Here is a 14,273-nt window from a genome sequence, read left to right on the forward strand (position 1 = left end):
TCGTTTCATCTCAGCCATTCAATGGTTTTTGTGACTTTATCTGTTAGGTAGATGTAAATGTTCTAATTGTGATTCTACTTAGGAACTTGAACTCTGTTCAAGTTACTTATCTCTGAATTCAGCATCCAGCACAGAATCAGCTTAGGACACTGGCAGCAAATATTTTGTTCAATGAACAAAAGCAAAAATGAATGTATGTTATGGATTAAAAATAGCAATTCCTAGGTTCAAGATAAAATCTGGTTTGTAAAGTCTTAGAATCAGAACATTAGTTGTTGAGGACATTTACAAATCAGTTTTTTAAAGATTTCCTTCATTATTATTATTATTGTTGTTATTAATCACAAAGTAAAATATGCTTCTTGTTAAAATTTAAATAATATAGACTTACATGGAGTAAACAGTGAAATTTTCGACCTCACCTCTTCCCACTCCCCAGAGGCAACCATTTTTATCAGCTGTATGTCCTTCTGGACTTTTTCCTATGCATATTCCCATATAGATGTATTATGTTTTCTTTTGCTTTATTTCTTTTTAAGAATAACATCATACTATGCACTTTATTCTGCAAGTTGCTGTTTTTATTCAATGAGCTATACTAAACAAAAACCAACACCATGAACCTAACAATTCTTTTAAATTAATTTATATTTTATTAATGATAGCATTCTCTCCCCTCTCACTATGATCTGCTTGGGAGAATGAAGCTTTTTGTTTATATACTTTCAACTTATATACTTTCAATCCTAATCAAATAAACCAAAGTAATACTTAAATTGTAATTGTCCCCTTTATATCAACAAAAGAGTAATAGTCTGTGGTACTCAGCTGTGTAACCTCTGTATCTGCAAAATTGTGTTTTTTCCTACTGTAGTACTATTCATTGGGTAGCAGTATTGATAATAACTGATAGATTCCCTTCTGTAATAGATCTGTTATCACATATTTGCTAACTTTAACTTTTGTACCTTTTTTTAAAATACAGGGGATTATTTGCAGATAAAAATTTTAATAGGGTTGAGGGAAACACTGTGACCTGTATGGGAGAGAAGAAGTAAATAAAGCTGTCCTATCTTTTCCAAAATGCTTTCCAGACATAGTAATTTGCCATGTTCATACTTCCCATTAACCCAGTAGCACCTTTAGGAACCATTCTGAATTATAATAATTTGTTTTCAGCGTTTGATATTTGAAAAAATACCTAACACTAAAAACTTCCATAAATTCAGTAACATTTTACTTAAAATTGTATTCACTTACAAAATTTATATTATGAATAGCTTGACTTGTTTTGGAGCCAAATGACCATATTCGAACATAGGCTTTTTATTTTTCTCTATGGCAATGACATAGTTCACTGAGTCCCAGAGTGATTCTCTAAGTGGGAGGAACAGACACTGATTTTAGACTTAAACAAATAACTAAAACTAAAATAAAATTTTAAATGAAATAAAACTTAACCAAAGAATCTGGGTCTGGTTCCCTGGTGAGCTAGGGTGATGACTCATCCCCAGAGTGAGTTGGCAGTCTTCTTCCAGGGATGACTCAGCAGCTTCACTCTCACGTTGCTACTTCTGATTCACCGTGACCAGGGTGGGCAGAGATGGTGGTTTGATCATCTTTGGAAAAGTGATTTTCAAAATGAGTTTACTCACTTGTTTCTATATTTATTTGTTCACTTTGGAAATGCTCGTTCAAACAAAATGTTAGTCAATGTTCACTTTGGAAATGCTCGTTCAAACAAAATGTTAGTCAAATGTGTGCAACTAACAAAAACTGTTTTAATTAACTTGGGATGAAGGCTCAGGGCCTCCACCCTTGGGTTTCCCACTGATTTCTGTTTTGTCACATCCATATTTATTCACATTTCATTTGCCTTAAGATAATGAGAAACCTATGCGTGTTGTGGATGATGAGGACTTGGTAGACCAGCATCTTATCAGCGAGCTAAGGAAGGAGTATGGAATGACCTACAATGACTTCTTCATGGTGCTCACCGATGTGGACCTGAGAGTCAAGGTATGGGTTCCTGTTTTGGATGATGCAGTGACATTCCTTAAGATAGCAACTCAATTTTTTGTCAATGAGTCTATTAGACATATGACTAAGCACACGTTATTTCATAAATGGGAAGGGTTTGAAATGGTCCAAATAGTTCCCACTGTCCTGTAGAATTTGTGTCTAGAAATGTGGTCTATGGAAAATATTGGATTGGATGACCACCTATGGCCTAGCTACTTGACTCAGACTAAATTCTTCTGTAACATCAAAGTCATGCATTCACCAGACAATTGTTGAATAGCTATGATGTTTATCACCAGCCAGGCCCTGGTGATAAAAAGTAAAGAGTATTTAGCTTCTGTTTACAGAAAACCCAGATTTAACATAGGTCTACTTTGAAAGGGCCTGGAAGTTTACCTCCTGATCCAACATGGGCAAGACAGTAGGGTTTTACACCTACTTTCTTCCTATGATAAGGACAGAGATTCTGAACCCTGAAAAACTGTGCCATGTAGTCATAATAATATTAACAATAATAACTAACTTTGTTTCATTATGTCAAGCACTCACCTCAGATGTTTACAATCCTTGTCTCAAACCTCTAAGATAAATAGCAAGTATTATCATTATTTCACAGAGGACAAATAGAGACCCAGAGTAGTTAGGTAACTTGCCCAAGTTCACCCAGTTAGTGTTGGACTTCATACCCACGCAGGTTGACTCCAGAGCCCATGCTTACATGAAAATCCTTTTGAAAAAAAGCTGCCTGGACTATTAGAATAGCTGATTCAACCTGCAGTAGTTTTCTGGATCTGGAGAGAGATCCCTTCAATAATTCATTCCACATTTGTGTTGTGCCACCTCTGATGTGAGAGGTTGGACTAGATGATCCCCAAGGTCTCGGCCAGCTTTCACATTCCATGATTTACTAAATTCCCATTGAGGGCACTTATGCTGATCAGCCAGCCCTCAAATCCACCTCAGGTTGCTGTTCTAAGTCCAGACAGCTCTGATGCAGGAAACTGAATTTCATTATCCCCCAAAAAGTTAGATCCAACTTTTTTTCTGAGAATGCATAAGCAAACATGACCTAATTTTAAGTAATGCTCACTCAATAAAATAGTCTCTGGGAATCACAAAGAGTTTATGTAGATTTCTGATGACCACAGAGCAGGCCTCCTTCTGGTGGAAAATTACCCTTATTGCTCAGGTCAGATACTCTAACATGTTATTCCATTTGTTTTCTTGTGTTTAGTACAGTGTTTCTGACCTTCTCTCCAGTTGTATAGTGAAGAGGAACCAGCTTAGTCCCAGAGGTAGGGAAGTGAGCCTAGAATATGTGTGGTGAGGAAGGCATGGACCCTTCCCAATAAAAAGAGCGAAGTTAAGACCTTCATGGAAGGTAACGGCTTTTGTTTCATGGATTCAAAACCTCAAAAAATCAGCAGAGGTACTACTGCAGGAGAGAATTTATAAATCAAAGAGCCCTCCAGGCTCTGATTTCCCTGGAGCCACCCTGAATTCTCTCAAGCTCTCTATCCTCTGGACATAGGGAAGAAACACCTTCATACATTATATACTTTTTATTTTTCCTTCAACAGCAATATTATGAGGTGCCTATAGCAATGAAGTCTGTGTTCGATGTGATTGATACCTTTCAGTCCCGAATCAAAGACATGGAAAAGCAGAAGAAGGAGGGCATTGTTTGCAAAGAAGACAAGAAGCAGTCACTGGAGAACTTCCTATCCAGGTACATCACCTTTGGAGACCCCGAGGAGGCAGACGGGAGAGTGTTCTGAGTGAGCTAATGAAAACCCCAGAGAAACACAGCGCAGACATGTGTGTGCAGAGTGACCTTCCCTGTGAGACATCTGTCCTCTTCATGGCACTCTAGCCACCAGGCTTAGTCTTGTCCTTTTGGAAGTTGCTCTGGTGGCAAGGCTGGCTGGGGTCAGCTCCAAGCTTGAGTGTTAATTGGGTGGCTTTGGATAGGTCTTTTCTTTTTTTTTCCTGCCTTTTTTTTTTTTTTTTTTTTTTTTGGCACAGATACAGAATTCTGAACTTCTGTGAGGGTTAGTTTATTCATTCAGTCAATTTGGAGGGCTTTGTATACTGTACTTTTATTTTACATATTTATTGGGCCTTTTCTAGTTCCAAACAGGATTTGGAACACTGCTTGACTTTCTGCTTCCTTCCAACTCTGCAGAGAACAAAAGCTCCACTAAGACCTCAAAAGGAGAAATCCTCTTGACCCAGCTCCCTGATTCCTTGGGGAGTATGGTTTATTGAAAACCATTATAGGGAAACTCTAGTACATACACCAAAAAGAGTGTAAAAAAAATCACTCTACTTCTTCCCTTCTCCATCCCTTCCCTCATGTTGGATGAAAATTCTACAAATCCTTGGGACCTTAAGAGGTGCAACGATGCAGAAATTTCATCTAAGCATCAAGAATTCTGTGATTAGGAAATGGATAATCTGAATTCCTCTAGATTCAGAAAGCTTGGGTCTTTTAAGAGATAACAACATGATGTGTAAAGAGCATAGGACTTGCCATTCATCCAAATTTTCAGTTTACAATTTTCTAGGTATGTTGCCCCTATGCTTCCAATTAACCCTATCTTAAAAATCTCTCACCCATGAGGATAACGACAGCAAGTAGCCCTACTTCCACTCCAGGGTTGCTGTAATCACCTTTTGTGCCAAGCACTTCTTCTTCCCTCCTGAGTTTAATCTTCACAACAATCCCATGATCTAAATACTGTAACTACTGTCTTGCTGCAGACAAGACAACTCAGGCTAATGAAGATTAAATAACTTTCATCACTGAACTAGTGTCAGTTCTAGAACTTAGTGGTCCCAGGATAATCTGGTTCCCAAAGTCCACGCTTTTATCTAACACTCGTTTTGAAAATATAATGTGAATTAATTTTAGTGTGAACCCAGAGGCCCAGAGTTTGAAGTGAAGAAAGATACTCCTAAAACCACAGGATTTCAGAGCTGAAAGGAACCCAAGATTCTGCCTTCATCCAAATTTTCAGTACAGAGCAAATACCTGGAGTGGAGATGAAAGGTGCATGCCTCCCTAAGGACATAAGGCTCAGTCAGTCTTCCGGCCACTCTCCTGGCTGAGAAACGGCTCTAGGGCTCTACTGGGCCGATGGCTTCTTGTCCAATCCTGGGGGCTCTGAAATATCAACTTTTAGTTCAAGGTCATCCTTCTAGATGTCAGTGATTTAGAAGACTGAGGATAAGAGCTTGCTGTTGTCCTTGAGGTATTTTCTTCCCCTCCCCTTCCCTCTCCTTCCCTTCCTTTTATTTCTTTTACCTTTCTCTCCTTTTTTAGGCAGAAAAGATTCTTTAGAAGTTTACTTTTGATTTTAACCAATAGTGTTAAATATATCCAAGTTATAAATTCAAGACCTTAGTTTTCTCTTAAACTTTTAAGTTAGGCTTTTAAATCTTATCATTTTATTTATAACCTGGCAAATTTTAACTATCACTCTTAAGGGGCTTTGAATAATGTTTAATCTCACTTATGAACTCAGTAATTAAACAATGTCATTATGCCAAACAACCATTTTACATTTAATATATTTCTTTCAATTCCTTGAAATAAACAAAACCTTTCTGAGTACTTAAATGAGCCATAAGTTTAATAAGTTAATCTTGTAAATACAGTGAATCTAAAGTTTTCTCAGATGTTCCAATAACTGTATACGCTTAGTAAGATTTCAACCTAAAACTATACATCTAAACCAAATACTCAATTACACATTCTAGTTTGGAGTTTCAAGGCTATCATTTTAAGCCAAATTCTCTTAAGTTTCACAAGAACATAAATTATATAAAGAAAATCAGAAATGTATATTATTACTACGATTTGGATTCTTTGCAAACTTCCTCTTCTTAATTCTGAATCTTCTAGGACTGAAAGAGGCATACCCACTGAACCAACCCATTAAACTCACATAGCCTGATCTCTAAAGCAGTAACCATCTAGTTCATTGATATTACTTATAACCAAGGATTTAGGCCATCCATGAGACCTGCAACTACAGACATTCTGAGGGATTATTTTCACCATTTCCAGGCAGAGGGTCTTTTTATAATCGAAGTGTCATGGGTTTCAAAACTTGAAAGGGAAAACTGACATTATCTCACTTTTGTTCACTCACAAAGCTTGCAATGCTCATTCAAGTTGATCGCTGACTTGAATTTGTATTTTTTTGATTCTTAAGACATTATACATATTTTGCATCTAAAGTCTTTTGAACTGGATAGGGTCCTACATAATGTAAATGTATTTTCCTTCTAATGTTAGAGACTTGTGAGCTCTTATATTCACTACTATTTCAGGAACATACATCTTTTATGGATATTCAGAATGGCATATGATTATAAGTTAGATGTCCTATGGCTATCTATGACCTGTGGTCATGGAATCATCGTGCTGACAATTATCACTGATCTTAAAAATTAAAGTAGAATAGTGTGTTACTTAAAGGCATGAGTAAGACAGCCCTGAAGTTGATTCCTGGTTTCTCCACTTATTAGCTGTGTGACCTTGGGCTAATTGCTTAATCTCTTTGGGCTTTAGTTTTTTCATTTGCAAAATGGGCATAATAAATTTAGCTATTCTTAAGATCGTTGTGAAAGGTAAATTTGATACTAAAGGTAATGAGCTAGAACCTAGCACAAAGCAAGTAATCAATAAATGCTGGTTATTAGTAGTATTAGGGCCATTTATTCAGGTCCTAGTTAGAGAACTTTGTCATCAAAGGAGAGCTAAGAGGAGATATAATAAACACCTTCAGAACTGAAACCCAGGCAAAAAGAACTGAAAAAAAAAATGTTTTTTCTACCTAACTGTTCTATAAATAAAGGAGTATCCAAATGGGAATTTTCCTTCATATTTGCTGAGTTGTTGGTGGGCCTATACAGCCTGGTTTCAGCTGACCAGACTCTGAAGCCAGTCTAGTTTTTAGTGACACTCATATGATTCAGGCTATAATTACCTTTCTCTGAGACAGAAGCCCTAAAGAGTGGGCAAATGCACACTAATTTGGAAATGCCAGTTAAAAGAAGCAAACACATGCATAGCTTGTAGACTTTCCATTTACTGACAAAGTAAAGTGACGGAAAAACAGTTTGTCCAAAATAAGGATCTGGGCCACATTCACATCTCTTGTTACTTCCCACAGTAGTTAGTTCCATTAACATTTGTCCTTCAGTGTTGGGAGCTGGGGCCTTGTATCTTAATGTAAATGTCTGTGGGATAAAGAATCATCACTTAGGGGAAATGACCTTCTCTTGATCGTGTCTGGGACAGGGAGTCTCAGATCCCATCCTTCTCCAGTCTGACAGCATTCAGTGGTGCACACAGGTAAACAAGCCAAAATAGACCTCACCCAAAATAGCGCCCTCCAGGATACTCTGAAGCTCTGTGTGAGGCCAGGAAGGCTGGCCTGCTTTGGGTGCTGGCTGGGGTGCCGGTGCTGGTCTGGCATGCCTCCTAAGGAAGCCGGGAAGATACAGGAGACCCTTTTCGTGATCCGAGAGCAGTCACTGTTCCGTTTCCCAGGAAACCTCAGACAGTCTCAGACTCTCCTCTCCCCTCCTTTATGCAAATACATTCATCTTCCTATCCTCAGTGGAGATTTTAGTTTTTCTTTCCCTTTGAAGAAAAACAAGCAGAGGAAGCTAATGTAATGTCACAGCAAGCAATTCTTGGCGAGCCTTGCTACAGGCACCCATTCAGAGGTTGTATTTCATCAGACTATCATTTTCTCTCATTCATCCAAACCACTATTCCCCTAAGAGGCCATTTTCTTTGGGACTGAAAACTCTCCTGTTCACTGTGAGGCTTGAAGGGGTACAGGGAGAGAAGCCATGAATAAAATCAACTGGCTTCCGGCTCCATGAGTGCACTGACACCCCGCAGTCACCAGCACTGAGGGCAGAAAGCAAAAAACCCTTCTCCAGTGAAGGTGGAATTTGAGACAAATGCACGCAGCGGCCCCTTGGATGCACACCCTCTCTCCTTCCTATCCTCTTTGGGACCCTGACGCGCCAGCCAAGCATCAGCACCTCTGAGGGGGTAGACTAGGGAAAGCACTGCACCAGGAGTCAGAGAAATCTGTATTTCGGTACCACCTCTTAGATTTACTAGTTAGGCAAGTTACCTCACTTCTCTAAGCCTCGTTTTGTTATCTGTGAAATGGGGAAAACAAGTCATGCCCTCACTGAACTCTAGTGAGGATCACATATTGTGTAGGTGAAAGTGAGCTATAAAATGATACACAAACATAAGGATTAAATGGGTTGTTGTATGACATCATGATAGATAATGTCCAAGATCTGTTAATGGGGAAATGGACATTATCCATCAGTAGGACAAAGTTCTAAATCAAGAAGCCTGCAGAATAAGACATGATCTATAGCCATGCCATCACATGCATAACTTCCATTGATGGGTTTTAGAGTTTAATTCTTATAACACCTCTTTGAGGTGGATGCTCTTTTTGATTCTAGAGCTAAGGAAAAACTATGACTTAGATGAACAGAGTGACATGCTCAAGGAACCCAAGAAGTGGCAGTGACAAAATGTGGACCAAGCTTCCCGGCTGTAAGACAAAAGCTCTGTCCACTGCCCTGCCGTGTTGGAGCTGTAAGAGCAGAAACAAGTTTATCATATAATCTAAAATCCTATGGCTCTAGGTTTAGCCCCATTCTGCTTCATAGGGGTACTCTGTAAGTGGTGGTTCTTACTATGATGATAGGGTACATTTTAGAACTAGCATTTGCCCCTGGAAGAGCCCCTGGCTATTGAGGAAGGTACACAGGGCTTTGTTTTTCCAGGAACCCTCCTTGACCCCTTAAGACACTTTCCTATTTTCCTTCTTCCTGTCATCTACTTAAAATGCAGTTCTTTTTCTCCATACTATTTCCTGTCCATATATTCACTGATCCCTGCCCCACCCAAAAACCCTAGGGAACTCTACCAGAACCTGAGTTTTCTTTTCTTTTCTTTTTTTTTTTTTTTTTGCGGTATGTGGGCCTCTCACTGTTGTGGCCTCACACAGGCTCCGGACACGCAGGCCCAGCGGCCATGGCTCACAGGCCCAGCCGCTCCGCGGCATGTGGGATCTTCCCGGACCGGGGCACAAACCCGTGTCTCCTGCATCGGCAGGCGGACTCTCAACCACTGCGCCACCAGGGAAGCCCCAGAACCTGAGTTTTCTTCAGTTATTTTCTGATTCCCTTATTTCTGTTGCTACAAGTTAACATACAATATCAGCTAGTTTTCATTATATCTGAGAGCTTTGTCTCTCCCTAAGTGACCTCATCAGGCATGGGGACAAGACTCATGCCTGATGACCAGATTCATGCCTGACACATCACGCAAATGTCACAGTATGGCAGACTGTGAAGTTACAAAAGAAAACGTGCAAGAAATGTGGTAATACCGTTTAATATTAGGCTTTGAGGAGCTATGAAATATTTGTAAGGGTCACTGTTTTTTATTCTGGGCACAGGAAAAAAAAGACAGCCAAAGTTCCTCTGCGTTTTCACACTGGCCTCTATTGTTTGAAGCAGCAGTTGTGGCCTTCTGCTTCTTTTCCAGGTTCCGATGGAGGAGGCGGTTGCTAGTGATCTCAGCACCTAATGATGAAGACTGGGCCTATTCACAGCAGCTCTCTGCCCTCAGTGGTCAGGCATGCAATTTTGGTGAGTGGGAAGCCTCACTGACCTGCTTGTCTTAAAGCATCACTGCTTTCCCATACCACTCTCTTCCTGGTCTGTTCTAAAATGGAACATTAGGTCATCCAAATATTCCCCAGTCCAAACTGTAGATTCCTAGACACTTACTCAGTTATACTGAGGATAAAGTTGCTTTCAGACTGAAATCTTAGTCAACTGGGGTCTATTTTTCTTTTTTCTTTTTTCTCAATATTCTGCCCTCTCAGGTTCTTCATTAAAGTGTTTGAAAATACCTGCTGCTTTCCTTTAAGTGAGCTCTATTATGTTGTCTTCTTGTTTACTTTTTAAAAACTTGTCTCAAGATCATAAAACTCAGGTATTATCATTTTCTTACGTAATAATTAGGTACCAACATGGTGTACTTCTCCACAGATTGAATATCTTTTGTAAAACAGGAATGGCTTTGGGAATTAATGAACGAATTGAAGCACACTGTACTATATTGCCATTCCCTTAGAAAGGATTTTGATCTATAACTGGGCACCAGGAAGACAGCAAGATCTGTTAAACAGAACCTTATGCTTTAAGACAAGCAGGTCAAAGAGAAATGCAGTTTATTATTACTATCATTATTTGCAGTAAATTGCTCAGTGTTTTGAAAACTAATGTATGCTTTCTTTACCAAACATTATTATCCTAGTGGTCAGAAAGAGCTAGTATCATTTTGAATATGGACATAGAGAAAGGAAAGGAAATGCATAATACAGAGAACTTATTACTAAGTTCTGTTTTGAACCAAAGAGATAATGGCAATTTCAAAAGTGGAAATCACAACTGAAGTCTCATGTAAAATACACCTCTGCAGAGGAAGAATTTTGAGAGAGTCATTAGAGGGGGGAAGAGTAGCTAGGGGGCCACAGATTAAAAAATTCGTAATTGGAACATAGATGAATCTTTATTCTTTTGATACTTCTATTAGGAAGAAGAATCATTTATTAGTTATAAAACTGTGTTTGATTTATAAAAGGTGGTGTGGTGGCATAAGTCTTGTAAAACATTACCAGAGCCTGGGCCCTTGCTATGACCCAGTACCTGAACATTATAAATACATTTCAATTTTAAGATGTGAAATAATAACTCAAAAGAAGGCAGAAAATGAGCTCATAACAGTAAAAACAATTAGAAAATTTGTGAATTTTTATTTAGACTCCTATTAACAAGGTTAATGCTTTAAGAACTTGTGTCAATATATGTAAAGAAGATTTGCTTGTGCCAGTATTCTCAGGCAAAATTTAAATTATGTATCGCCACCAACAGTGCTGGGTAAGACAGAAGTTTTTAGAGCAGTTAATGACCCTCCACAATAAGAATATAAATAAAATCATGGTTTGCTAATTTTCTAAAGATGTCTTTGCAGCAGCTATTAGGTGATGTTTCATTTTGAATCTCTGCACAGAGCCCAAGTCAAACACTTTTGCAGTAGACAGGAAATGTGAACAAGTCATGTTTTTAAGGAATAATTAAATTCATGATCTTCCCTTTTGAAAATATGACTCAACAACATGTAGAATAGAAATGCTTCACTTCTCTGGGAGAAGAGTAAAGGCCACAAAATTTTTTTGTAATAGCATTTTGCCTGGATTTCAACTCTTCCTTAAAAAAGCCCTCCATGGTGGCTTTCAGTTTTCTCCCCTGGACAGTCAACACCGTCAACATTCATATTTCGTTCCAAGTTGCTACCATGACTAGGCTCGGATTTTGTCTAAAACCACGAACTCTGAATAGGATGAATCTAGAGCCTCCTTGTCCTCCGGTGTTCTTTCTCCTGAATCTTTTCATATGCGCTTCATCTTCAAAAGAATTCCAACAAGCTACCAAGGCATGACCTCCTTTCCTTTCCTGAAACTTTAGCTGAGGCTGGGAAGCAAGCTCTGCCTGCTGTGCTACCCCTTTGAGTCTTCTAAAAAAGTGCTAAGAACCTGCCCTTTAAACTGACAAACTTTTCTTTGAGGAAGCCAGAATGATTTCTTAAACAATCACAACGGCTAGGGTCTGTAGTCTTTTCTTTGAGAGAAAATTAAATTATCCATGCAAGCTGTTTAGGCATGACTTTTTTCGAGAACACTGATCAGCTTAGATCATCTTAGATATTTTAAAGTTCCGATGGCTTCATTTTTGTTTTGTCATTTAGTAGAGTGAGAATCACAGTTTAAAAGCAAATTCTTCTATTTCAATCTGCAAAAACAAAACCAAACCAGACCACATCTGACCCTGTTGTTAATCCCAAAATCTGCAATTAGTCTTTTTTCAAGATGTTATAGGTATTTAAATATATATTTTTAATGAAAAAACTTTAAAAAAATGAATTATTTTACCTAATCAGGTTATGTTTTATATTCTTTTTAAACTTAGAGATTTTTAATTCTCAGACATCCAGTGTTTGGAGGTGAAAGAAAACTTACAGATTCTACGGCTTTCTTTTTTCTCTTAGGTCTGCGCCACATAACTGTTCTGAAGCTTTTAGGTGTTGGAGAGGAAGTAGGGGGAGTTTTAGAACTGTTCCCGATTAATGGTAAAGTATTACTTTAAAACAGTATAAACTACTGATAAGTTCAGTTAAATTATGTTAATTTATATGTAAGCAGTGGGTGTACCCCTCAGGTGAAGAAAGGTCACAAAATCCTCCCTCTTCATGTTTGCCCGTGTGTGTGTGTGTGTGTGTGTGTGTGTGTGTGTGTGTGTGTGTACACAGGATGCATGTAGAAGAAGGGGAAGGAGAGCACAAGCACTAATATTGTTTTTACTAAAAAAATCATAAGTGACAGCAAAAATATCCATTTTCTTAACTGAAATAAGTAATTCTTTTTTGTCTGCATGGGGCTTTATTGGCTTACAAAGCATTTTCATCTATGTTATCTCATTTAATTCTCGAAATAGTTTTACGAGGCACAAAGGTCATATCTCACTGATTCCCTTGCAACAGATGACGACATATACTAAAAGGCTCAGAGAAACTGAAAGAAAATGACAGTGACTAAAAGTTTCAGAAAGTAAACCCAGTCCTTCCATCCAAGATCAAGCACTTTACCTGAGATAATGTGGCTAAATCCCTGGCACAGTGCTGGACAGAGCAGATACGCAGAAAGTCTCAGTGCCCTTCTCCCTTCGCTTTCTTCTTTTCACTAATGATAATAGTTTAAATATATTCCCAGCTCTTAGATAATTGGTATTTTTCACCTTTGACAATGAAATAAAAGTTCTGTTATAAAGACAACAGCATCAAAAGTAAAACTGTAACCGCTAAGAAGAAACTAAACTAATTGGAAGTAAACTTAGAAATATAAACAATATAATCTTTGTTAGTGACAAATTTTATAGCAGTTGATCTTGCCAGGATTAAACGAAGGGACTGGTTTTATACTTTGTAACATTCCTATAAGGAGACATTATGTGCCCCAAAGTTGGATACACTAATAATGTTGTAGAACAGCAGGGACATTTCTTTGCTAATAGAAAAAACAAGCAAACTTTTTAAATTGGATTTTTGAGCTGAAGAGAAGAGACTCCTGGGTCCTCTCTCTATTCTCACAGTGGTTTCTTCTCACTTTGATGCTTTCCTGAGTGCTGCCTCTTCAATCCTCTAACAACTTTTCTAATCCCATTCCAGGGAGCTCTGTTGTGGAGCGAGAAGACGTACCAGCCCATTTGGTGAAAGACATACGTAACTATTTTCAAGTGAGCCCAGAGTACTTCTCCATGCTTCTAGTTGGAAAAGATGGAAATGTGAAATCCTGGTATCCTTCCCCAATGTGGTCCATGGTGATTGTGTACGATTTAATTGATTCGATGCAACTCCGGAGACAGGAAATGGCTATTCAGCAGTCACTGGGGATGCGCTGCCCAGAAGATGAGTATGCAGGCTATGGTTACCATAGTTACCATCAAGGATACCAGGATGGTTACCAGGATGACTACCGTCATCATGAGAGTTACCACCATGGATACCCTTACTGAACAGAAATATGTAACCTTAGCCCCAGCCAGTTTCCCCTGCAGCTGTTGAAGCCACATGTGGCCAGCTATGTAAAGGAGAGTTCTTCCACACTGCCTACATTCCCTGCCTTTTTCTTTCAGTGTTCTTCCAAGATTAAATAAATAGCAAACTTTTGCCTACTCTTGAGTTGTTACTGAAGCCTTAAATCATAAAGATGTTTAAAAGAATTGTTTGTCTAACTGGAGAGGATCTGGTGCTGAATAATGTTATTGAAAATGGATATTTTCCTTTTCTTAATATGGTGGATGTGAATGGGAATACAGTATTCTATAGTGTAAGTATTTATACCTCTCTTTTTAGTATTTTTAGTATTAATTGGTAAGTGAAAACCATGATTGTTAAAGAAAATTAAAGATCACAGCACAGATATTTTCAGATGAACATCTGAGCAGATGGAACAGACAGAGCAGATAGCTTCTTAACCCTTTTTGAAATGTTAGTCTAAAAATGATTAAGACAGCTCTGCTCTGTACTGTGAATTTCTTTCCTGAAGTTTGATACTACAGGAGTCCGG

The 14,273-nt window shown here is 38.5% G+C and overlaps 1 protein-coding gene across 1 annotated transcript in view; it reads left to right on the plus strand.

The window, feature by feature from the left end:
• The window catches only part of CCDC80 (coiled-coil domain containing 80), a 34,169-nt gene extending 20,300 nt beyond the window's left edge, over positions 1 to 13,869 (plus strand). Inside the window, exons 4-8 of the mRNA XM_079922919.1 lie at positions 1,883 to 2,019; positions 3,603 to 3,751; positions 9,629 to 9,732; positions 12,197 to 12,277; positions 13,373 to 13,869. Of these exons, the coding sequence (XP_079779045.1) occupies positions 1,883 to 2,019; positions 3,603 to 3,751; positions 9,629 to 9,732; positions 12,197 to 12,277; positions 13,373 to 13,719 (818 nt within the window). The 3' untranslated portion in view covers positions 13,720 to 13,869. The remainder of the gene's footprint in view (positions 1 to 1,882; positions 2,020 to 3,602; positions 3,752 to 9,628; positions 9,733 to 12,196; positions 12,278 to 13,372) is intronic.
• The last annotated feature ends 404 nt before the right edge of the window (positions 13,870 to 14,273 follow it).

This window comes from Stenella coeruleoalba (genome assembly GCF_951394435.1).
Source record: "Stenella coeruleoalba genome assembly, chromosome: 5".
In the NCBI taxonomy this organism is placed as follows: domain Eukaryota; kingdom Metazoa; phylum Chordata; class Mammalia; order Artiodactyla; family Delphinidae; genus Stenella; species Stenella coeruleoalba.